This window comes from Eleginops maclovinus, chromosome 15, assembly GCF_036324505.1.
Source record: "Eleginops maclovinus isolate JMC-PN-2008 ecotype Puerto Natales chromosome 15, JC_Emac_rtc_rv5, whole genome shotgun sequence".
Lineage (NCBI taxonomy): Eukaryota > Metazoa > Chordata > Actinopteri > Perciformes > Eleginopidae > Eleginops > Eleginops maclovinus.
The window spans coordinates 19,430,325-19,455,910 of NC_086363.1; the positions used below are offsets into that span (position 1 = coordinate 19,430,325).

General features: G+C 40.3%; 1 protein-coding gene across 2 annotated transcripts in view; it reads left to right on the plus strand.

Moving 5' to 3' along the window:
• The window catches only part of ankrd6b (ankyrin repeat domain 6b), a 52,664-nt gene that overhangs the window by 21,569 nt on the left and 5,509 nt on the right, over positions 1-25,586 (plus strand). For both annotated transcript variants that reach the window (XM_063902853.1, XM_063902854.1), the window contains exons 3-13: positions 11,154-11,252; positions 13,826-13,924; positions 14,704-14,802; positions 15,383-15,481; positions 18,850-18,948; positions 19,918-20,016; positions 21,116-21,193; positions 21,459-21,563; positions 23,725-23,829; positions 24,067-24,237; positions 24,579-24,731. In XM_063902853.1, coding sequence (XP_063758923.1) covers positions 11,154-11,252; positions 13,826-13,924; positions 14,704-14,802; positions 15,383-15,481; positions 18,850-18,948; positions 19,918-20,016; positions 21,116-21,193; positions 21,459-21,563; positions 23,725-23,829; positions 24,067-24,237; positions 24,579-24,731 — 1,206 coding nt within the window. The remainder of the gene's footprint in view (positions 1-11,153; positions 11,253-13,825; positions 13,925-14,703; positions 14,803-15,382; positions 15,482-18,849; positions 18,949-19,917; positions 20,017-21,115; positions 21,194-21,458; positions 21,564-23,724; positions 23,830-24,066; positions 24,238-24,578; positions 24,732-25,586) is intronic.

Below are 25,586 nucleotides of genomic sequence, written 5' to 3' on the forward strand. Positions count from 1 at the left end.
TGCTGTCAATTTCTTTTCCATTTGTGCTCCTTACATACAGAACATTTGTAATACCTAACACATATTACTTCCTGTTTGCGATACTATTTCCTGATCTGTATGATTGATGGATGAGACATATGATTACATTTATTTTTTGGACTGTTCGACCTCCACCCTTGACTGTCATTCACACGGTTGTGCCAGTACTTTAATGCAGTATGACATCACCAAAGCTGACCAATGTAAAAGGCTCCTGTCAGTCCATGACTCTGTGTTACTTGTTACTTTTGTTTGCATCAAGTCAGTTTAACAACCAATCTGACCAGTATTTAAAAGCAGCATTTTATCAGTTTCTTTTTTCTGTCTCTTTCTCTTTCTCTGGACCTGAACCCAACAACAGTGAGGAAAAATCAGACAGAGAAATCTGAGAGCTGCTGAGCCTTCCTGTAAACGCGGCCTGTATTATACTGTAGTGTCTGCATGTTTTGGGTGTCGTTTTACTCCCATTGTGTCACTGAGTTGTTTGACTCAAACATGTGGTCTAGTTAATAAAGCAACCTGGTTGGAAAGGTTACTTCTAAAATATATTCCGTTAAGATTACTGATTACCTGTAAAATAAATCTGAATCTTAATTAAGATATTACAAAAACAAAGTACCTGATGACTTTCTGTAACTTTTGGATTACCTCAATATAAAATACAATGCAAATTGAGACAAAATAAAATACATATTATACATCTTAAGCATACACAGCTTTATCAAATCAGATGTCCACCTCCTACTGTATTTAAAAATAAGATATAAAAAAAAGGAGAATGAAAGTAGCCTTAATGAGAAACAAAAAGCAGATGCAGGCAGTACAACTACCTCTTCCAAGCATAAACAAAACGTCTCCCTCTCAATGCATTAGATTAAAATGTCCACCCAGTGAAAGCATGATAATGAAAAGGGGCCGTTTTTATGCTTTTCTATGCTTTTCCTTTCCTTCAGTGTGAACACTTGAGGGTGTTTAGCTGAGTCTGAGCTGTGCCTAAGTGCTGCTGCCTTGGCATACCAGTTAAAGTCTGAGGACCAGAGATGAGAGCCGTTTAGCCATTTGTTTCCTTCACAAGAACTGTTGAATGTCACAGTTAAAGATTATTTTAAGGCTAGAATATAAACACACAAATAGCTATCAGGAAAAGCAAAACACAAAGCTTCAATCAAATGTTGCTTTAACAGAGTAAGCATGAACAGAGCCCTCAATAACTATACAAAATATTACTTAGAGAATGCATCATACAGCCAACTGGTGAGGAGACTGAGCAGGGCTGATTCAGGCCTTACATGAGTTCAGGTGTGGCCTGGAGCTTAGCCCCGACTCGTACAAACAAAATATGGGCAGGAGGGTTTTCAACATTCAGTGTGTTCTATAGGTTTTAATGCATGTGAATGGTCTGCAAAGGCTAAAATCCCTGTGTTCCCTCCGAAGGGAGTTTCTCTTCACACACCCCCCCTGCCTGAAACACCTCCATTGGACTCCTTTGTTTAATTCAATAACATAGTGACATCCCTATTTAACACTGGCGCTTCTATTGGCTAGCGCTCCCACACGATAAGCTAAGGGTGGGACGTCTCTAAGTGGTTGACCAATCACAACAGAGCATCTAACCAATCATGAAAATGAGCATAATAAAGCCCTTCTAGCTATGGCTTTACTGAAAGCATGTGCTTCGTAATTGTTGGGGAAGTATTTTCCTGGGCCCATAACTCTGACCCAGTTTATCAGTGTGTTCTGCCCTCACGGAGCACAGGCCTTAGACCTTGGGTTCTCAGTGTTTTGTCTCCTTACTCCTGCCTGTTGGCCTCAGCTGATAGAGGTGTTATAGTGTTTTGCCTGTTTGATCATGTTATGCAGAATGTTGTTTAACCTCTCAGAGCCAGATAAATACAGGGGACCGGGGTAATACATCTTCAGAATCGGTCGGGCAACTGTTCCGTCCGTAACTTCATATAAACCTTCAGTGTTTGCCATCCAGTTCCAGCTCTCCCTGTTGTCCTTGTGTCCATTACAGTAATATTCACTCTTTATTTTAAAATGTATTGTAACATGGTAATCCTGCTAGTAATCCCCTTTTTTAGTGGGACTAGGGGAATACAGTTACCTTTCTCTGCATCCTAATTTTGAATCCCATTACTGATAGCCCAGGTGTGTGTTATTTAGGATGGGTGAAGGTCTATTCTGACTGTTTATCCCTGCAAAGTTGTCCGCTTCCAAAAATGTCACAAAATCATTTTTGCTTTGTTTGGGAGCCAGATATCCGATCTGTTCAGTCATTGTGAGATAAATCACTTTTCCACGGGCTCATCTGCATCTCTTAAATCAATTAAACACAAAACAGAGCATGAAAGAGAGCTGCTAACATATGAACACAACCCTATCATATTTCAAACTTATACTAATGAGAATAAGGTCAGCTGCTTCACATCCAGCCGGCCTGCTGCAGGCGGTTTTGTAGAAGTGTGCTCTTGTTGGGGGGTCACGCTAAAACATCTCCTCATATTCACACTGTTTGTGATCTTACAGAGAGGATATATTCAAATGTTTCACTTTGAACTTGCACTAGTTAGCAGTCTGTTATGAAAATGTGCTTTTTTGTGTCAACTCCAAGTCATGAATTTTAGGATTTGCAAACAAGTTGACTTGCAGCTCACCATGTACACACTGGCATGTAATTCCACATCATTTGTTACTTCAATTTAGACAGTAGGTATGATGTCAGGCTCATCCTCTCTAGCTAATACAGATTTGATTTGCTGTCTGAAATGACAACTGTAGCTGGAAAACTATTGTTAATTTAGAGAGTTGGTCTAAACTCTGTTGCCGTCTGATTGTAAAACAGGAACTATAAAGGTCTATAATATCGACTTGCTCGCTCAGTACATGATATGGTGCTGGAAGACTGATGCTAAAGATATATATGTCCTTTCAAAAGGTCAACATCCCTATTGCTTCATGTTCTATACAGGCACGGCGCCAGGACTTTCTCTCCTGGTGCTAACGCAGGGCTAGACCAATAAACGGGGGTGCTAGGAAAATCAAGATTTATGACTTCAGTTTCTTTATAAGGAAGTTCTCGTTGTTTTCCAATGAAGCCGATCTAGCCCAAAGCATACCTGATCCATCCCCCAGTTATTGTGATGCAATACCTTTGGTTTATTAAAGTCTACTTATGTTGTCCAAAAGTTAGTGGGACAATTCTATGTGTAGTGCCACAGACGATGCGTTAAGTCCGATGGAAGAAGCAGAACACACCGACAGCTGTCAGACTTTCTCTGCCTCCAGACACAGGCAAGATGTTCGGCGCTGCGGCCCGAAGCCCTGACTCTGAGGTCTGACGCCCATAATTGCGGTCCAATCATACTAGGTATATTAGGTACTCGTTTTGTTTACAGAGACGCTGACACATACCGATTGATAAAATAGCGGCCGCAACAAAAATGATCCACCAAAAGAGATGCCAAATGACTATTATTCACTGTAACAACCATTTAATGAATAAAGTTTAGAAACACAAACTGTTTTTGTCAGCATCATATGACACAATGAGAACACAAAAATAAATAGTCTAAGTAAAATGGAGTTAAGCAGAGGTCTATAGTGGTCACTCACAGCTGAACATTTAAAGACTATTGTTGATGAAAAACCAACAACATCTGGGAGGGATAGAGCGGCCGGTACGAGATATAAGTGTTTCTCGGAAAATCCAATATTTGTGTTTTTCGAATTGAGGAGTTGTTCCCGCTGTAATTTTCATTAACTTCTAAGCGCTAAGTGAATATGAAAACATCATAGATGCTCCTTAGAAAATGCTTTTTTTTCCTTTTTGTATTTTTATTTGATCAGAGATTTTCAAAAAACACATTGAGAGCTGTTGGCGTAGCCTACAGAATCAAACTATCACTGTTTATTCCAAATGACACCTGACGTCGCTAAATCGTGTCTACCTAGATTAGTGACGTGGCTATAACCCCAGTCAGCCCCGGTGGAGCACCAACCTTGGTTCCGGATGACATGAAACATCACTGTACTTGTATTGCAGGGTAGAGCTAGTCAGTTGTTATTTTTTTCTAGCATCAGCCTTTTAACAGCAGTGTGAACATCAGGCTGTAGCATTCAAAGGTGAAGGAACATCCATGCATTAAAACATTTTAAAAACATTCTTGCACCGCTCACTCACTCTAACAAGCATCTCCATCATCTGTAGCTACTCAAGACTGATTAAGTTCAAACTGAAAAAAAGGATTACGATGTACTGTTTTATGGCCCCACATGGTCTCGCGGCGCAGTATCTGTGTGACATGCTTGTAAGCTATAAATCACCTAGACTTATCATATGATCTTCATATTCCCTGCGTCTCATCACTCAGTACTCATGTTTGGTGTGCTCCAACACTATCGTTTCAGATCTAAACTTAAAACCTTTAAGCAGTGCCTTACAGTAGTCTGGTTGCTTCTAAACATTTGTATTTTATTCTTACTTTCATAGGTTTTAACTCCCCTGTCCATTTGGTTTATTGGTTAACTGTTGGTTTAATTTGTTATTGGAGTCAATCAAAATATATTGTCTTACTGGTTGATTGTTGAATTTGGCAAACCCTTTGTACGACTATAAATCTTATCTTATCTTAACAAGGATTTCTGGAATAACTTGTCTGTGGTTGCTGGAGAGTGCTTCCCCAAATGATTTAGTAGCAAGCAGGAAATACTTTCCAGTAAGATGAGAAAAGCAATGGCACTCTTGTGTTCTTTTGAAAGAACAGCCTGAAGCGGTTCAGGACTGGAACATAGTACCTACAAGCACCTTAAAGCTCACAAATAAACACGTGGCATTTTGTTAAGCTGAAAAACAACATTTCACGGGTTATTGGAGAGTTGGTTGCTGGACTATTTTCTCGACCAAGGAACAACTTTTGTGAGTCTTGTGGTTGTCATCTGGATATGTCTGTCTTGGGGGTTTGGGGGATTCTTGCCGTGTGCCACTAAACTGTGTAGTAGAATTAAAGTATAAATTATATAGCACTTTTCAAGTCTTTGTAACCCATCGAAGCGCTTTTACATAGTCAGCATTCTCAGTCATTCATACAGAGGCAGAGGCTGCCATACAACGTGCCACCTGCTCAGGGAGACACTCACACACACCGTTGGCCATGCCTACAAGAGCAACTTGGGGTAAAGTATCTTACCCAAGGATACTTCAATATGTTGACAGCCGGGTCTGGGGATCAAATCACCAACCTTCCAATTGGTAGACAACCACAACTGCCAATATTACATCAGCATATTGCAAACCACAGCACAGCGCTGATTTGCTGTTGCAATCTTAGAAGACATTAAGGTCGCAGACTGAAAACCCACCTGGATTGCCTGTACCTTGGCCATTAAAATAAAATAAAAAATGTGAGCACTTAAATGCTTTTTGGGGGTTTTCCCTTTCCTGTTGCGTGTTATATTGGTTTTAATGCATGTAAATGGTCTGCAAAGGCTACATTCCATGTATCTCTCACACAAATCCGCCAACATTGGAGCTCCGTGAAAACAAAGCGGTCTCTGCTGTCTGATGGTCTATTTGAAACAATTTTCCTTTTTTTTTGGTAATCATACAGTTTTTGACAAGCAGAAATATTGTTTTCTGGCATCAAATCCACATTTTGGTTTGAGGGCGCACGCCAACAGGAAGAGGGCGCAGCGCCTCTATTGCCTGGTTTAGACAAACCCCTGCTAATGCACCAGCACTTCAATGGGCTGGCTTATCTGAAACACATATACCTTTACCTTTCTTGTCTATCTTAATGGTTTATTACATTTTCTGTAAGTTGCTTTGGATAAAAGGGTTAACTGAAGGAAATGTAATGTATTATAGTGTAATGTTATCAAGACACATGTGGCGCGGCTTTTAGTTCATCTTTACAGTTTGGAGTTATATTTTCCTGATGAACTTCATAATGTTCTTCTTGGTAACAACAGGTCTTTTGTTCTGTCAGGTTTCCTAGATTCAGAAAATCATTTAGGTTTCAGGCACATATGTAACTGATTGGTTTTAAAAACACATCCCCTAATTAAAATCAAAAGAGAGTATGCAAGGTCGGAGCGGGGCACTATTGTCATGCTATTCCCTGCAGGGCATTGTTGTTTATCATGTGTTTTCTGTTCTGATATTGCAAATCACTTTCCCACGGGAACATAATGGCATCATATTCTAACAGCTACAACAACATGACATGTGCCGCTGCCTGCTGGGATGATTCCTGCCACCAACCGTGCTTGTATGTTTTGGCCTGGTGCCATTATGAAATCTAAATCCAAGATAAAGGAGGCAGGGTTACACATCAAACATTCCTCTGCTCAGGAAATGGAATGTACGAGGGTTTTTTTTAAGGCTAATACGATGAATGGATTAAGACTGAGAAAATATAAGACAGATGAAAAGGAATAAAAGCAGAGAGAATCTAGCAATGGGGTGGCTGTTATTAAAGAAGAAGAAATGTGAGGAAGCAGAGTTCAGAGCCTGGGGAATTCTGCTCTGAAATCTGGACAGATTGGAGGCCTGAGAGGAGTTTTTAAAGGAACCAATTAACACATTTAATACTACGATAATGTTCAAATTTCCATATTCATTTAATGTAAGACTTTATTATTTTACCTTGATTTTTGGTACTATAAACATTATGGAATCAAAAATACAGTAAAGCATGACTGATTCTAGAATTTAACAAGAGCATTTGAAAAAAAGATTACAAGCAAGACCCAAAATGTGAAAAAACGGACCCACAGAGCCACAAACAGACCAGCCAGTGGGGAACAGAGGCTCTAGTGGCTGCAGGCCTCTGTTTACCTGAGCTCTGCTGCTGGCTCTATGCCAGGCCCAGTGTAACTTTAGCCGGGGGCCACATCAACACAGAGAGCCCAGACACACCCAAACAAAGCACGGAGCTCTACACGGGGGTGATAATACCTGGGAGTAATTCGGCATGCGCTGTTGTGTGGGAATACACACATTATCTGTTATTAAAGTGTGTTTACTCTGGGCCCCTGCGTCTTGTGTTTGAAGTAGTCTGAATGGTGACATCCTGCTCTGTCGTTCGTCTTAATGCAGATCATTATGCAGGATGAGATGTTCAGGATGTCAGGATATTTCAGAGCCTTTTACCGTAATCCTCCCAACCCTTATTATTATCTAGACATCCGGCAGAACCTTTTTAGGCAAACCCCTGAGATCCAGAAACTATAAAGCATCATTTTGATTTAGACACAAACACCATCCAATACACTAGTAACTCAAAGGAAAGCTAACGCTAGAGGAAGTAATGTCTCTACTTTAAAGAGTCCTCTCCTGCTGATGTTCAGGTGTATATCAGTATGTAATGTCTCTACTTAAAGAGTCCTCTCCTGCTGATGTTCAGGTGTATATCAGTATGTAATGTCTCTACTTTAAAGAGTCCTCTCCTGCTGATGTTCAGGTGTATATCAGTATGTAATGTCTCTACTTTAAAGAGTCCTCTCCTGCTGATGTTCAGGTGTATATCAGTATGTAGTGTCTCTACTTTAAAGAGTCCTCTCCTGCTGATGTTCAGGTGTATATCAGTATGTAGTGTCTCTACTTTAAAGAGTCCTCTCCTGCTGATGTTCAGGTGTATATCAGTATGTAGTGTCTCTACTTTAAAGAGTCCTCTCCTGCTGATGTTCAGGTGTATATCAGTATGTAGTGTCTCTACTTTAAAGAGTCCTCTCCTGCTGATGTTCAGGTGTATATCAGTATGTAGTGTCTCTACTTTAAAGAGTCCTCTCCTGCTGATGTTCAGGTGTATATCAGTATGTAGTGTCTCTACTTTAAAGAGTCCTCTCCTGCTGATGTTCAGGTGTATATCAGTATGTAGTGTCTCTACTTTAAAGAGTCCTCTCCTGCTGATGTTCAGGTGTATATCAGTATGTAGTGTCTCTACTTTAAAGAGTCCTCTCCTGCTGATGTTCAGGTGTATATCAGTATGTAGTGTCTCTACTTTAAAGAGTCCTCTCCTGCTGATGTTCAGGTGTATATCAGTATGTAGTGTCTCTACTTTAAAGAGTCCTCTCCTGCTGATGTTCAGGTGTATATCAGTATGTAGTGTCTCTACTTTAAAGAGTCCTCTCCTGCTGATGTTCAGGTGTATATCAGTATGTAGTGTCTCTACTTTAAAGAGTCCTCTCCTGCTGATGTTCAGGTGTATATCAGTATGTAGTGTCTCTACTTTAAAGAGTCCTCTCCTGCTGATGTTCAGGTGTATATCAGTATGTAGTGTCTCTACTTTAAAGAGTCCTCTCCTGCTGATGTTCAGGTGTATATCAGTATGTAGTGTCTCTTTTAAAGAGTCCTCTCCTGCTGATGTTCAGGTGTATATCAGTATGTAGTGTCTCTACTTTAAAGAGTCCTCTCCTGCTGATGTTCAGGTGTATATCAGTATGTAGTGTCTCTACTTTAAAGAGTCCTCTCCTGCTGATGTTCAGGTGTATATCAGTATGTAGTGTCTCTACTTTAAAGAGTCCTCTCCTGCTGATGTTCAGGTGTATATCAGTATGTAGTGTCTCTACTTTAAAGAGTCCTCTCCTGCTGATGTTCAGGTGTATATCAGTATGTAGTGTCTCTACTTTAAAGAGTCCTCTCCTGCTGATGTTCAGGTGTATATCAGTATGTAGTGTCTCTACTTTAAAGAGTCCTCTCCTGCTGATGTTCAGGTGTATATCAGTATGTAGTGTCTCTACTTTAAAGAGTCCTCTCCTGCTGATGTTCAGGTGTATATCAGTATGTAGTGTCTCTACTTTAAAGAGTCCTCTCCTGCTGATGTTCAGGTGTATATCAGTATGTAGTGTCTCTACTTTAAAGAGTCCTCTCCTGCTGATGTTCAGGTGTATATCAGTATGTAGTGTCTCTACTTTAAAGAGTCCTCTCCTGCTGATGTTCAGGTGTATATCAGTATGTAGTGTCTCTACTTTAAAGAGTCCTCTCCTGCTGATGTTCAGGTGTATATCAGTATGTAGTGTCTCTACTTTAAAGAGTCCTCTCCTGCTGATGTTCAGGTGTATATCAGTATGTAGTGTCTCTACTTTAAAGAGTCCTCTCCTGCTGATGTTCAGGTGTATATCAGTATGTAGTGTCTCTACTTTAAAGAGTCCTCTCCTGCTGATGTTCAGGTGTATATCAGTATGTAGTGTCTCTACTTTAAAGAGTCCTCTCCTGCTGATGTTCAGGTGTATATCAGTATGTAGTGTCTCTACTTTAAAGAGTCCTCTCCTGCTGATGTTCAGGTGTATATCAGTATGTAGTGTCTCTACTTTAAAGAGTCCTCTCCTGCTGATGTTCAGGTATATATCAGTATGTAGTGTCTCTACTTTAAAGAGTCCTCTCCTGCTGATGTTCAGGTGTATATCAGTATGTAGTGTCTCTACTTTAAAGAGTCCTCTCCTGCTGATGTTCAGGTGTATATCAGTATGTAGTGTCTCTACTTTAAAGAGTCCTCTCCTGCTGATGTTCAGGTATATATCAGTATGTAGCGTCTCTACTTTAAAGAGTCCTCTCCTGCTGATGTTCAGGTGTATATCAGTATGTAGTGTCTCTACTTTAAAGAGTCCTCTCCTTGCTGATGTTCAGGTGTATATCAGTATGTAGTGTCTCTACTTTAAAGAGTCCTCTCCTGCTGATGTTCAGGTATATATCAGTATGTAGTGTCTCTACTTTAAAGAGTCCTCTCCTGCTGATGTTCAGGTGTATATCAGTATGTAGTGTCTCTACTTTAAAGAGTCCTCTCCTGCTGATGTTCAGGTGTATATCAGTATGTAGTGTCTCTACTTTAAAGAGTCCTCTCCTGCTGATGTTCAGGTGTATATCAGTATGTAGTGTCTCTACTTTAAAGAGTCCTCTCCTGCTGATGTTCAGGTGTATATCAGTATGTAGTGTCTCTATTTTAAAGAGTCCTCTCCTGCTGATGTTCAGGTATATATCAGTATGTAGTGTCTCTACTTTAAAGAGTCCTCTCCTGCTGATGTTCAGGTGTATATCAGTATGTAGTGTCTCTACTTTAAAGAGTCCTCTCCTGCTGATGTTCAGGTGTATATCAGTATGTAGTGTCTCTACTTTAAAGAGTCCTCTCTTGCTGATGTTCAGGTATATATCAGTATGTAGTATCTCTACTTTAAAGAGTCCTCTCCTGCTGATGTTCAGGTGTATATCAGTATGTAGTGTCTCTACTTTAAAGAGTCCTCTCCTGCTGATGTTCAGGTGTATATCAGTATGTAGTGTCTCTACTTTAAAGAGTCCTCTCTTGCTGATGTTCAGGTATATATCAGTATGTAGTATCTCTACTTTAAAGAGTTCTCTCTTGCTGATGTTCAGGTATATATCAGTACTGTACTTTAAAGAGTCCAGGATGAGGGACAGGACAGGGAAACCCCAAAAAGCAGAATAGGATCTCTTTAAATCTGTTCTCGATCTTTAACTCATTTAAGATTTCTTTATATCCATGACTAATTTTAGATATACCACTAACTATTGTGTATAGTGAAAATATCTCAGGCCTTTCTGTGTTTGCTTTACTTCAGATATTCCAAACATTTGGCTGTCATCATTTTTAGGGGAGAAAATACATTTACAGATTAATAAAAACAAATGTTTGATCCTTTGACTATCTCCACTGTGGTTTCAATTGTTTCTTATGTATGTACCACCAACGAAAAGTAAAAAAAATACTTTTGTCTTTAGTCCGGGGTTATTTCAGTTAACTGATCCTCTTACCCTCCTAAAGTTAAGTAACCTTTTAGCTTGAGGGCCAGCAGATCCTTAAATTGGCAGGATGCAGAGCTTATCCTCCGCTCAGCTACCATGAACATCTGTGCAGATTGTGCGCTATTCTCTTGAACCGTGGACTAAGTGTTTGTTTGTGTTCGGTGGACTCATTACTGAGATGGCTTGTACTCTAGTTCATATTTTTTACAGTGGTGCATAGCTGCACTGTAGCTCTATCTGACTCACTGGATTGTGATTGTGAGAGTAGGACAGCGGAGGTGGGGCTTTTCACTGCGGGTGTTTCTGTACTGATAGTATGTTGAGCTCACTCTGATGTTCTGTCCACTGAGTTGTGTGTGTTTTGTGTCCGCAGTATGGCAGAAGCCCCCTGCACCTGGCTGCCTACAAAGGCCACATTGAGGTTGTGCGTATCCTGCTCAAAGCCGGCTGCGACCTGGACATCCAAGACGACGTGAGTACATCATCCGTCCTCACGCTGCGTCGCCGTGTGCCCACGTCTCCTCTCAGCTCTGACTGAGCTCTTTTTGATCTCAGCTCTTTTTTATTGGAAGACATCAGGATTTAAAATCACTGGAGAACAGGGGTGTCTAACTTTTTTTCACTGAGGAAACATACAGAAAAATACACAAAAGGCTGAGCCACTCACTAGAGGTGAGGTATATCGCTTCATAAGTTAAGTTATAAGTTAGCAAAATCAATGAAATGTAGGTACATTATTCCTGATACTTGAATATGCTTTAAGAAACAAAAAACAGCCTCCATCACAGCTCTCCGTAGGGTTTCATTTATTTTGTTACAGAAAGTGTTGGCAGCTCCTTAAAACAGAAGCCTCATATTTCCTATAATAAGGGGATATATGAAGGGTGTATTTCCAGCTTGTTGTGTAAATAAGTTAGTGGGATTGTTTTTATCAACAAAGATTTGTTAAAAATATTTTCAACTTTAACTGAATTTATTTGAAAATTGGGGTTACTAACACATGAATACTGTGTAATGTATGTTTACATGTATTCAAGAAGTACCATATAAGACAAGACCAAGTTTCATGTGTGGGCCATATTCCATTATACTTTTACATTTTGCTGCAGGCCAATATAAAAAAGGACCACGGTCCGCAGTTGGCTCCCGTGCCGTAGTTTGGACACCCCTGCTGTAGTCCGATGACCTCCAGTGGTCTTGAGTGGGACCCTTTGGACTGCCCACTTGTGGGTTTGCCCTCAGGGTGCAAGGCCCCCTTTCTCACAGATAGTGATAACCCAGATCTCTGGGATTGCCAAAATAACTCTCTGTGGTCGATGAGCTCCGCAACAGGCTGCAGCACATCCTCCAGGACTGGAGAGAGCAGGAGGTGCAGACTGAGGCAGGAGGAGGAGGAGGAGGAGGAGGAGAGAAGACAGTGGAGGAGGGCTGGGAAAGAGCCTGGAGGATCAGGGAGAGTGAAGGAGGTTAGCCAAAACTGCTCCTACTGAGCCAGCGGAAATCTGCCCACCCCCCCACACTTTCCACCCCTGAACAAACTCCTCCTCCACCGCTGCTGCTGTGCTTCTTATCTAACTTTGATTCACCCTCTCCTCTCCTCCCTCCTCTTTCTCCTCCATCTCTCATGGGAATCATTGCTCTCATGTCAGACCGGCTCTGCTGAGTGTGCCTCACCACTCACCTGCTTAATTCCATTTATGGCTGAGCATAAATGTGAGCTTAACCTTTTCCCGGAGACTTTACACTGAGAAACTGAAACGTTGACTTTAGTTAAATGTATTTTGTCAACAAATTTCACACAGCTGTTTTAGCTTAGTTGGAGAGATAATAAGAAGTTGAACCTACTTAAACTTAATATTATTGCTTTCAACTAACCTAATACAGGGAAGTGAAATCTGCTGACAAAATACATTTAACTAAAGTCAACGTTTAAAGTTAAACTCGTTTTTTTCAGCCTCTGTCATTATATGGTCATACAGCGCCATATTAAGACCGTATTAACGGCATATAACTTATAACTCCGCTGAGCTTGGGGACATGTGGTGTGTTTTAAAAAGGAGTTTACAAAGGTGTCAACATTAAAGCGATAGTTTTTTTTAAGCAATGCTGTACATGCTTTAATATCTGGTAATGTTAAGTGATTACTACTTTTAGTCATAGTTTGAGTATATTTGATTTCTTCATTTTTCACTTTGTAATCTTCTCCACCATGATACTGGTGATTGGTGATAATACTTTCATAAAAGTCGCATTTATTTTGAGCATGCCCACTGTTGTTCCCCTGAGCATGCAGGAATTTCCCTGACCATGCCTTTAAACCACACGCAGATACATTAAGGTAATAATCCAGTAATTCGTTCTCGCCTGAGTGAAAAGCACAACTAACTAAGCAATGCTAAATTCACAATTCAGCATTTTTAAATACTGTTTGAGGGGATTCCAAGTGAATGATTAGAAGGTCAAAATGAATATTGAGATTTGTCAAATAGCTGGAATCAGGATCATTTTAGTTTAGCATAAAGACCGGAAACAGCCTGGCAGCTTAAGCTTCTTTATAGCTTTGGAGGGGAGTTATGTGCTGGAACCATATTCTGATGAACAGCCATCCATCAGCTCCCCCTCCTCTGCAGGAGGACACTCATGGGTGTTCAGTTTTGCCTCAAGTTTTCTTGACCAGGATTACACTTAATTCTAATTTTGTTTACTGCTTATCAGTTGATTATAAACGGCATGCACTGACATGTAAAAGACATCCATCCATGTGTTTGTACCACACAAAGTAAGCTGGAATAAAACCATAATCCCCTAAAACTAAACTAATCGTCAAACTATCCCATAACCTTTGAAGATTTAAACACATTTTATACGTTTTCCGGATCTTCATAGCATAAAAATGCCCCTGCAAGAACTTAAATGACAATTTTGGGCTCAAATTATTTTTTACACAATGTAGTGTTTTTTTGTTGGATCTACGCAGTTTATTGATCCTGTTGCTGAGTGTTTTTGTCCCACAGTGTTAGTCAGTGTGTTTGTGTGTGTTGGCAGGGGGGGCAGACTGCGTTACAGCGGGCTGCTGTGGTGGGAAACAACGACGTCATCAACGCTCTCATCCAGGAAGGGTGTGCACTGGACAGGCAGGACAAGGTTCAGATCACGCACACACACACACACACACACACACACACACACACACACACACACACACACACACACACACACACAAACACACACACACACACACACACACACACACACACACACACACACACACACACACACACACACACACACACACACACACACACACACACACACACACACACTAACCGGGGGTTTTCAAATCCATCATAATGACTGCATTAAAGCATCTGATAATCACAGAGGAACCAGTGTGTAATCTGCTAAGCCTCATTCCCACTCAAAAGTGAAGTTGTGTGTTGGAACGAGAAACTAAACGGTGCATTAATCGTGTATTTCAGAAAATACTTAATGCTACAAAATAAACCAGCCAGTATAACCATGCACGATACAGTCCTTTACAGTTGGCTTAATATGAATGATCACACTCACACCACATACTGGCATACTGTTGTAAAAAGTTATACAAATAAATGTATGGCAGCCATTCCGGTGTCTGTTGAATTCCTACACAGAGAAATGTCATCAGTAGTTTATAGAATAGAATAAAAAGAAAAGAAATGCATTCAACTCAAAGACATACTGTACCTATAAATAATAAAACCAGAGAAACTAATAATGCTGCAGGTCTCTTAATTTTTTCCAGAGCTGTATCTGGTAAAACATCGATGTAAAAGAAGCCATTATCAATGTGCAATAAAGTGTTTGTTTACCTGTAAGAACTGTGCTTGCGTTCAGTGCATGAGGCTGTGGTTAATGAGGAGATGTTTTCCACTGTGTGTCAGGACGGGAACACGGCTCTCCATGAAGTGTCCTGGCACGGCTTCAGCCAGTCGCTCAAAGTCCTGGTGAAGGCCGGAGCCAACGCTCATGCCAAAAACAAGGTGAGACTACCACGCTAAACCGACAGGACTGATTCAATGTGTTGCATTGTGGCAAACACAACCTTTTAAGGAAGAGTTAATAAAATATTTCAAATCCTAGGTAACAACTGCTTCTACCTTACTCTGACCAGTAGCTTATTATGCTAATGTTAGCTCACTCTGATTATTCTCTGTCATTATTGACACATTTCACTCACTTCTTGACTGTTTTCTACTTGTCCTTCTTTTGCTTAGTTTTAGTTTTGTCACACAAACATTTGACTGTTCTTATTACAAAAGTCAAACAGGAAAGACTGTATTTTCCCGCTCATTCCACTCCCCTAATGATGATCTATTTTACAGAAACTGCAGTTTCTACAGCAAACGTTTTATAGTTTTAATTAAAGAAGTATTCAGGTTAATTAATCCCCCTAGAAAAAGTCCTTTTACATATTTCCTCTTCCATTTCCCTTATTTTACTGCGTCCTTGTAGTCTAATACACTGGATGTTCCGATGATCGGTGTGAATGAAGAATCCAAACAATGTCAACCTGATAAGATAAAACAATAGTCTCTGGGAACTACACTCCTCTGTTTGCAGGCAGGAAACACAGCTCTCCACCTTGCGTGTCAGAACGGTCACGCTCAGAGCTCCAAGGTCCTGCTGCTGGGGGGGGCCAGGCCCGACATCAAGAACCAGGTAAGTGTTCACCTGGGGGGTTTACTATGAAGCTGGATTACAGAGTTAGCGAGGTATGTCGAGCCTAAAGCCAGAGTGTTCTGTACTACGAAGGTGGGTTAAAGCATTTCTGCCAATATAACCCTTATTGCTGCAGCAGAGTGACTTCTGCCGTGATGCAGTGAGTTTATTTTACATTTTGAAAAGGTGATCGATCCATTTTCGTGTGGTATATGAGTCAAATGACACCCCAACAGCTGCTTTTAATTTAAGCTTAAGGAGGAGCCTGAGGAGGAAAGCCTGAAGTCACAAAGACAGTTGATAATCAGCTTCATGGTGCCCGTTATCTCTGATCAGGAGTTTGAGTTTTATCAAGCCAGCTACTGTAACTCATAGAAACACTGGCTCTGTTGAACTGTCTTCATAGTACATCCCAAGGGCTTGTGTTTGTGTGTGTGTGAAACTTTGTGTCACCTGCACAAATGGCAGCAAAATAATCCTCATCCATTAACCATTTTTAAGATTAGTTTTTTTCTGAAATCTCAGATTTAAGCCACAGTTTTTACAATGATTCGGACATTCACCAACGTTTCTCATTTGAAATTTGATCCACACACACTCAGGAGCACATTTATGCACATTTTAGTGTTGGTGTGTTTGTGCAAAATGTGAGTTTGCGCTTAAACCGTTTAACTACGTCTCTTATAGGATTACATTTACAATCATTTTTTCTTAATTTCACCAAGCATTATGGTCTTTTAGAATAAATAGAATTCATTGATTTTAAACTAAGAAAACAAATATAATCTCAGGCATCTTTATATTTCAACGTTATTCTATATCCACCGATGACCTAAAGAATATTACAAAAGCTCATGTGGTGTTCACTTCCTGCATACAGTAATTACCTCCACTTCAAAACCATCCAGGAGTAAAAATGCTCCTTATGACCCGGGCTCCATCCTCACCATGACTTACACTGAGCACCATGTTCTCTGGAGTGCTCTTTATTTTTATTTTTGTGGAACAGACTTCCATTTAAGCTGCATTATTCATGATTTGTAGATTAGCAGAATAAAACATGACTGGCACTGGTAGAGGCACAACAACAGAATAATCCCATGATGCTATACAGAAGTGTTGAGCCCCCCGCAGCTGGTGTGCTGGTCCACAGCTAGTTATAAACAGTGCACAACACAGCAGACTTACTTACTGAGAGATTTACTGATTTACTTATTTACAGCTCCTTCATGTAAAATACTCTTATAAATAATATTAACATGTATCTTGAACTCTTCCTCACCTGCTCCCATTTACCTGCTTCCTATCATCCAGGTGCTTTGGGATCTGCGTCCTCAGTGCTGACTTCATTATTAAACACTGTGTGGGACATTTGCACTTCAAACGTGATGTGTAGCCTTTCAGGGAAACAGTTACTGAACACACACACTTGCACACACACACTTGCACACACTTGCACACACACACACACACACACACACACACGCACACGCACACGCACACGCACACGCACACACACACACAGCACCATTGGTCTGTGAACAGGCTAAATAGTGTTGTATTTAATCATAAATACTGGTGTTTTTTTTTTTAAATGGCAGGATAAAGGAGATTGCTGTTATATCCAAATACCCTTTTCCTTCTGTTCACTTTTTGAAAAACACTAACCATACATTAAAAAATGTCTAATTTACATGGTTTTTCAGTATATACAGTGGGGCAAAAAAGTATTTAGTCAGCCACCAATTGTGCAAGTTCTCCCATTTAAAAAGATGAGAGAGGCCTGTAATTTTCATCATAGGTACACTTCAACTATGAGAGACGGAATGGGGGAAACAATCCAGGAAATCACATTGTAGGATTTTTAATGAATTTATTGGTAAATTCCTCGGTAAAATAAGTATTTGGTCACCTACAAACAAGCAAGATTTCTGGCTCTCACAGACCTGTAACTTCTTCTTTAAGAGGCTCCTCTGTCCTCCACTCGTTACCTGTATTAATGGCACCTTTTTGAACTCGTTATCAGTATAAAAGATACCTGTCCACAACCTCAAACAGTCATACTCCAAACTCCACTATGGCCAAGACCAAAGAGCTGTCAAAGGAGACCAGAGACAAAATTGTAGACCTGCACCAGGCTGGGAAAACTGAATCTGCAATAGGTAAGCAGCCTGGTGTGAAGAAATCAACTGTGGGAGCAATTATTAGAAAATGGAAGACATACAAGACCACTGCTAATCTCCCTCGATCTGGGGCTCCACGCAAGATCTCACCCCGTGGGGTCAAAATGATCACAAGAACGGTGAGCAAAAATCCCAGAACCACACGGGGGGACCTAGTGAATGACCTGCAGAGAGCTGGGACCAAAGTAACAGAGGCTACCATCAGTAACACACTACGCCGCCAGGGACTGAAATCCTGCAGTTCCAGACGTGTCCCCCTGCTTAAGCCAGTACATGTCCAGGCCCGTCTGAAGTTTGCTAGAGGGCATTTGGATGATCCAGAAGAGGATTGGGAGAATGTCATATGGTCAGATGAAACCAAAATAGAACTTTTTGGTAAAAACTCAACTCGTCGTGTTTGGAGGAGAAAGAATGCAGAGTTGCATCCAAAGAACACCATACCTACTGTGAAGCATGGGGGTGGAAACATCATGCTTTGGGGCTGTTTTTCTGCAAAGGGACCAGGACGACTGATCCGTGGAAAGGAAAGAATGAATGGGGCCATGTATCGTGAGATTTTGAGTGAAAACCTCCTTCCATCAGCAAGGGCACTGAAGATGAAGCGTGGCTGGGTCTTTCAGCATGACAATGATCCCAAACACACCGCCAGGGCAACGAAGGAGTGGCTTCGTAAGAAGCATTTCAAGGTCCTGGAGTGGCCTAGCCAGTCTCCAGATCTCAACCCCATAGAAAATCTTTGGAGGGAGTTGAAAGTCCGTGTTGCCCAGCGACAGCCCCAAAACATCACTGCTTTAGAGGAGATCTGCATGGAGGAATGGGCCAAAATACCAGCAACAGTGTGTGAAAACCTTGTGAAGACTTACAGAAAACGTTTGACCTCTGTCATTGCCAACAAAGGGTATATAACAAAGTATTGAGATGAACTTTTGTTATTGACCAAATACTTATTTTCCACAATCATTTGAAAATAAATTCTTTAAAAAAAAACGTTTTGCCAGTGTGCCACAATGGAAACATGCATAATGAATAAGAGAGGTGTGCTTTGGAGCCCATAAATATGATTTAATGTCCCTCATCATTTATTCAAATAAATGTTTAGCATTATACAATGACACATCTTTGTTGATGTTTTAAAACTTCCTTTTTTAAATGTATTTTTTGCTGATCCCTGAATGTGTTTTCCAGCAGGGGGATACGTGTCTGCATGTGGCCGCTCGCTACAACCACGTTGCCGTGATCCGCATCCTGCTGGGAGCCTTCTGCTCCGTGTCCGAGAGGAACCAGGTGAGACCTTCACTGACACCATCGCCCAGCAGCTGCTAGACTTAGCTGCTACAACATCCAACATACAGTACAGACACTTGGGAATATTGGAGAATATGCTGACATTTAAAGTCACATATGGCTTGTAAAAGTGTTATTTTAGATTTAGTTTACCTGACTGTGAAAGCAGATGAACACACCTAATTTCTTATAAACCGGTGTAGGAAAGGAATATTTTAAAGGCTAGAGAAGAGGGTAGTCCCACACACTGTGCTTTACTTAGTGATACAGTGTGCTTTATTTGACAAACCATTGCATTTTTTTGTCCAGAATTGTATTTGTTAATGCAACACATCAAATCACATGTGTAAAGTTCTTATTTAGATCTGATCTGTTTTCTTGAATTGTTGCTTTTACAGTTAAAACACGAGTAATGTTTTAGTTTTGGCTTCAGGTTTATTACTTTGCATGAGAGCCGTATATAGGAGTACATGTTCAGAGTTAGTTTTGAATTCCCATCTTACCCGATCAGTTTCAGATTATTCCCTGTGTTTGTCTTCCTGAGTCCTACATTTTATGGTACTTTATTTTGGGGTATTTTATTATTTGATTGTCTTTTTGTTATATTTTATCTCATTTTATTTTTGCGTTGCACTGCTCTTGTCTTTTCAATATTTTCCTGTTATTTTATTTATCTTTTACATTAAAAACTGAGATGTTAATAACAATATTATTAAGTTTAAATAAAACAGATTATATGCAACCTAAAATTATTGCTTTCAACTACCCTATGCAGGTATGTAAAACCTGTTGACATAATACATTTAATCAAAGTCAAAGACAGATATCTGTCATTCGTGTGTGTTAACCTGTAAAGGACACTGAGCCAAATGTGTTCTGTGATATCGGAATATATAAATAAACTTTGATTTATTTAAATGATTGATTATTATAGATTTTTACACTACTATCTCTTGTTCTCGTGTGCAGGCGGGCGACACACCGCTGCACATGGCTGCTGCTCTGAATCATAAGAAGTCGGTGCGTCTGCTGCTGGAGGGGGGGGCAGACAGCCATATTTGCAACAATGTGAGTGCCTGCAGCCTCTCAGCATCATTAAAGCTCCCCCAAGGATGAACTATCTGAGCCTTTACTCATCTGCGCGTCAGCACACTTTTTTGTTGTTACAGCACACTGCCGTCTGTTTACAGCAGCCTGCACAACGCCACACCACACATCCAGAGAGGCTGCTTGGAAAACACAACTCTATATAAAAAACTCAAATAAATACTAATAATCAGAATTGATTTGAACATAGGGTGAGAAATGAAACTGCGTTTTAATTTGTACCTTTCTTTTCTTTTCCCCTGAATATGGGGGTATGCACATGTGTTCATATATGTTTGTAAGTTTATATGTAAATTACAACTCTTAAACAATAGATCAGATGCAGGCCCATTGCTGAGTAAGGCTGTGTAAGAAAAAAAGTGGAACGAGCTGTGCCGCCGTAAAGTCCAACACAATGTGTTTCTACAGCAAAAAATAGAAACTCATAGCAAATAGTTTGTTCATTTCTGAGCTAAGGTTATTAAGAAGAGTCATGAAGGAAGCTTTGATTTAGCATTAACATAAGATGAGATATACTTTATTGATTCCAATTTGGGTAAAGTTTTCGTCACAACACATACTGTATAAGACATTCATTAAATACAATGAAGTACTAATTAAATTAAATGAACAAACAATAAATATATATACATATCAGCAGTACAAGATAAAACTGAATATATACATATCAATAATAAAGGATATTTATATATCCATAGAGTGTATACGTACTGTGTACTGTATATTGTATACACAATAGAAGGCAGTGTGTTTTCTAACTCGCAACATGTAAAAATGTTACAATATACACTTCACAATTTAAATTTGAGTTTGCAGAATAAATTCAGGAATAAAGGAAGTTCCACATATTTTTGCTTTTGTGGTAGACAATAGCTTCAGGCTCTATTTTGAAATACATTTGATATTTTCAGTCTGTTTGAGTCACGCTTTCTGTGTGTGTGTGTGTGTGTGTGTGTGTGTGTGTGTGTGTGTGTGTGTGTGTGTGTGTGTGTGTGTGTGTGTGTGTGTGTGTGTGTGTGTGTGTGTGTGTGTGTGTGTGTGTGTGTGTGTGTTTCTGCAGGCAGGACACACAGCTCTGGAGCAGGCCAGAGAGCACAACAACCCAGAGGTGGCTCTTCTGCTGACCAAAGCTCCAAAGGTAATTTATTTATTTGTCCGCTTGAACTTGAGAAAAATAAAAAGGACTTCAACTCGCGCTACTCTTTCTGTTGATAACTAATCCCCATGGAAACTAAACTCTTACTTAAACATACATTTGACTTCATACTGTTGGCTTTTTAAACTTGATATACCATTCATTTAAAAGTCTCTTTATACACATAATAATCTGCTTCCTTACTTAATTAACTAGCAAGCAAGATGATCCCAATCATTTTTGTGTGTTTGTGTGTGTGTGTGTTCAGGTGCAGAGTTTTGTGCGTGGCCGTAGTGTGAGGAAGAGGAGAGACAAGCTGAAGGCGGAGGGCAGAGCGCATTCTGTGCCAAGAGACCAGATGCTGCCCTGCAAGGTAAACACTGCACCATGGTGTGTGTGTGTGTGTGTGTGTGTGTGTGTGTGTGTGTGTGTGTGTGTGTGTGTGTGTGTGTGTGTGTGTGTGTGTGTGTGTGTGTGTGTGTGTGTGTGTGTGTGTGTGTGTGTGTGTCCCTTACTTTGGTTCTCCCTGTCAAATTTGACCTCTTTGTGTAACCTGCTCTTTGATAAACACAAAAAACAGTAATCATCACCAAATGTAACCCCCTTTTAAGCTGTAAACAAAGACTCTGACTCCTGGTTTACATGAATAACTGCAGGGAATACACACTGAATATGTGTTAGAAACAGGGCTGTCGATGTGGGTGTGTATCTGATGTTAAACATGATTTAGAGTTACCCATTCATTTGCTATGGTGGTTATTTTTGAGCAGGAAAACCATCAGTGTTACAAAGTGGATTCAACCAATGAAAATACGTCAAAAAGTGGTGATCAGTCATGGAGGATATCAAGGTGCAAGGGTTTTTAATTTCAGGTGCAGTGTAGTTAATGCATTGAAAATGTTAGGTGTCGAGCCCCTCCAACAATGCAGCATATTATAGAAGGACATAAGAGAAAATAATAAAATAAAACAAAACAAATAGTGCAAATGAAACCGCGTAGTTTAAATGAGATGGATGGATGGATGGATGGATGGATGGATGGATGGATGGATGGATGGATGGATGGATGGATGGATTTTTTTGGGGAAGGCAATGTAATTACAATAAAATAGCATTTAAAAAGAAAGTAAAAAATATACATTTGGGAATTAAAATGTACACAAAATTAAAACAAAAACAAAATCTGAAGCAAAATATTATATGTACAATAAGTGTGAAAGGTGTGGAATATTAAATGTAAAATGTAAATGTAGAATGTACAGTATGGTATGGTTTAAGTCCAATACATTTTAGTAGAATTCTGCGGCCAGAATCTTGACAAAAACCAGAACATTTGATCATATAACACCTATTGTGGCCTCTCTTCAGTGGCTCCCAGTGCAAGCTGGAGCTCATGTTAAGGTTATTCTCTTAACTTATAAGGCCTTGCATGTACTTGCACTGCCTTACTTATCTGAGCTGATTACACTGTACAAACCATCACGCCCTCTTCGCTCTCTCAATGCTGGACTCCTGGTCATTCCACCAGTTAACAAAAAATCAGTTGGCTTCAGAGCATTGCCTTCCGGGTCCTTGTCTCTGGAATGGTGTTCCACTAACCGTTAAAGAAGCACGGTCAGTTGAAATCTTTAAATCAAGACTGAAAACCTACCTTCCCTAAAATTGAGCCTTATCACCTTTTAACATAGCTTAGCATTGATGTTTTTAATGTGGTTGTTTCTCTTTTAACTTGTATTTTGTAAATTGATTGATTGCTGTATGTTCTGTATTAACTGTAAAGTGCGTTGGGACTATGCTTCATGGTTCATTAAAATAAAATTGATTGAAATTGATAGATTAAAATAGTGCAGGTATTTTGTTAGGCCAGTCTAGAAGTGCAGATGAAGTATGTACATGTCAGAAAAATGTGATCAAGTAAGGCAGGATTCTATGCATCATAATTAAATATACAATAACAGGATGTAAGGTTAAATATTAGATATTGTACAGTGGAGTCTTGACGATCAGATTTAACCCGAACTTGAAAGGAGGATTAAAAGGTGAAATAGTTCAAAAGTAAAAAGGGGTACATTTTAAGAAATATCCTAAAGCCCTTGAATGGAGGAAACAAGAGTGACAGCGTTGATCTCTAGAGCAGTGTTTACTTTTTGATCTTATTCCACACTCTCTGAAACTGAGAGACGTTTCCATGTTTTGTTTTAGCTTTATGGATGCAGGTTTACATCAAAGGTCAAGGTTTAAAAGGTGAGGCAGCATAGAGTTGGTTATGGCTTACCTGTGTGGATCCGTAGTTAAACACGTTAAAAGAGTAAGTACTCATCTTTAAAATAAAGCATAGTGATTTTAGCTTGTTTTAATGATGGAGACATTTAGAATGTCACAATAACCTTGCATATTTGATAAGGAACGTTAAAGATTGCTTTAGATCCTGGTGTTGCTTGACATTTTAAGATATTATTTTGATCAATCTGAGTGTGTGTACCTCACGAGGGAGCTGCTCTCACACACCTATGTTCTCCTGGTGTCCCCTGCAGGACAGTGCTTCTGCTGCAGATGACTCCCAGAGCAGCGAGCGAGCGACCTGCAAACACACCGAGTCAAACGCCATGCGGGGGAACAGCAGGAACCAGAAAGAGAAAGTAGGTCCCTGAATTAAAAACAATTCACACTGATCATCTGCAGCTAAATGTTTCTAGTCAAAGTCCTGGATAGTAGAAGACGACGAGCACCCTCCTCAGTTACAGAATAATGGTTGAATCATGTTTAATTGTTGGAGGAGCTGGGGACTTTAGATTTCCATTGCCATATCTGTGCATATGACAATAAAGCCTTTGAGTCTTCAAAGTGACTAACCTCAGATGCTGGTGGTGTTTCAGCCATCTTTGTCCGATCCCCTCCAACGCAAAGAGACCAAGCCCGGTGTAGCTTTCACCAAGAGGAAATGCAAACTGCGGGGAGCCCCACTTCACGGGTCCATCCCTCCGCATAACTACAAAGCCTATCAGCTGTACACCCTGTACCGCGGCAAGGACGGCAAGATCATGCAGGTAAGAGCAGAAACTGTTCAGCCAGAGTCAGGACTTTTATTCAAAATGTAGCTTCACCTCATGTTGGGGAGTATTTGAAGATGAGAATGAATCTTGTGCAGAAGGTTGCAGCTTTCTTAACTCTGGTGTCGCGGAGAGTGTAGGAATACTCTGCATTCAATATGTTACCCCAGTAAAAGTACAGAAGTATTAGCATCAGAATATTCTTAAAGTACCAAAAGTAAAGTAGTTATTGTGCAGATTGGTCCATTTCAGAATTCTAATTATCGATGCATTAATGTGGGATGCTTATTATTAATAATAATAATACTAATAATAATGTGCAAATTGTGTGTGTGCAGGCTCCTCTGAACGGCTGCCGCTGTGAGCCTCTCATCAGTAAACTGGAGAACCAGCTGGAGGCCACCAAGGAGGAGATGAAGACTGAGATCCACACTGTGCAGGACCTGATGAACACCAAGATGGGCCAGCTGGACCGCAAGAACAAACACCAGGTAACACACACATGCTGACACACACATGCCGACACAGCAGGAACCCTAACTAACTCATGCTTCACAAGTAAAAAGGGAAAAATAAGACCACAGAAACATGAAGACAATAAAAACCTGGGCCAGAAGTTAAGGCAAAAACAAAACACAGGCAAGAGTCCCAACAGGAACACACAAAATAACCTAACTTCACATCACACACATCTCAAGGAGACACAGAGGCCCACTTAAAAAGATGGGTCTTCAGTTGTTTTTTAAGAGCTTCTACAGAGACCGCAGACCCAATGTCTGCAGGGAGAGAGTGCCATAGAGTTGGAGCCACTTCTTCAGAGGTCACCTTTAGTTTTTAACCAAGATCGTGGGACAGCCAGTAGACCCTGGTCGGAAGACCTAAGTGACCTACAGTACTGGCAATATAGGGTTGGAAAAAGTCACATAGGTACAATATTTCTTAGATGGAAAAAGCATGTACGGGTCAATCATTTAATATGCTGACCAAAATGCATTGCCTGATCAAATGTCACACCAAGATTTCCTAAGTTAAATCGAACAGCTGAGGAAAGGGACCCTATGCTCTTCACAACCTTCAGAGCTGTACTGTCTGAAGCAATGATAAGAACCTGAACTGCCCAGCTACAAGCAGAGCAAGGTCACAGACCTAAAGTGATTTCTTAGTGAGCAGTCACCTAAGGGAGGTCAGTGGTCACATCAAACCAGACTGGTGCTTTTCAAATTCTACAAAAGGCACTTTCAGAAGCTAATTTAGGCCTTGAAAGTAACTCACCATACGTAGCTTGAAGTGAATGTATCTGCACTTTCCTTCTTTGAGTCTTTATGGTTCTTGCACATATTGTACGT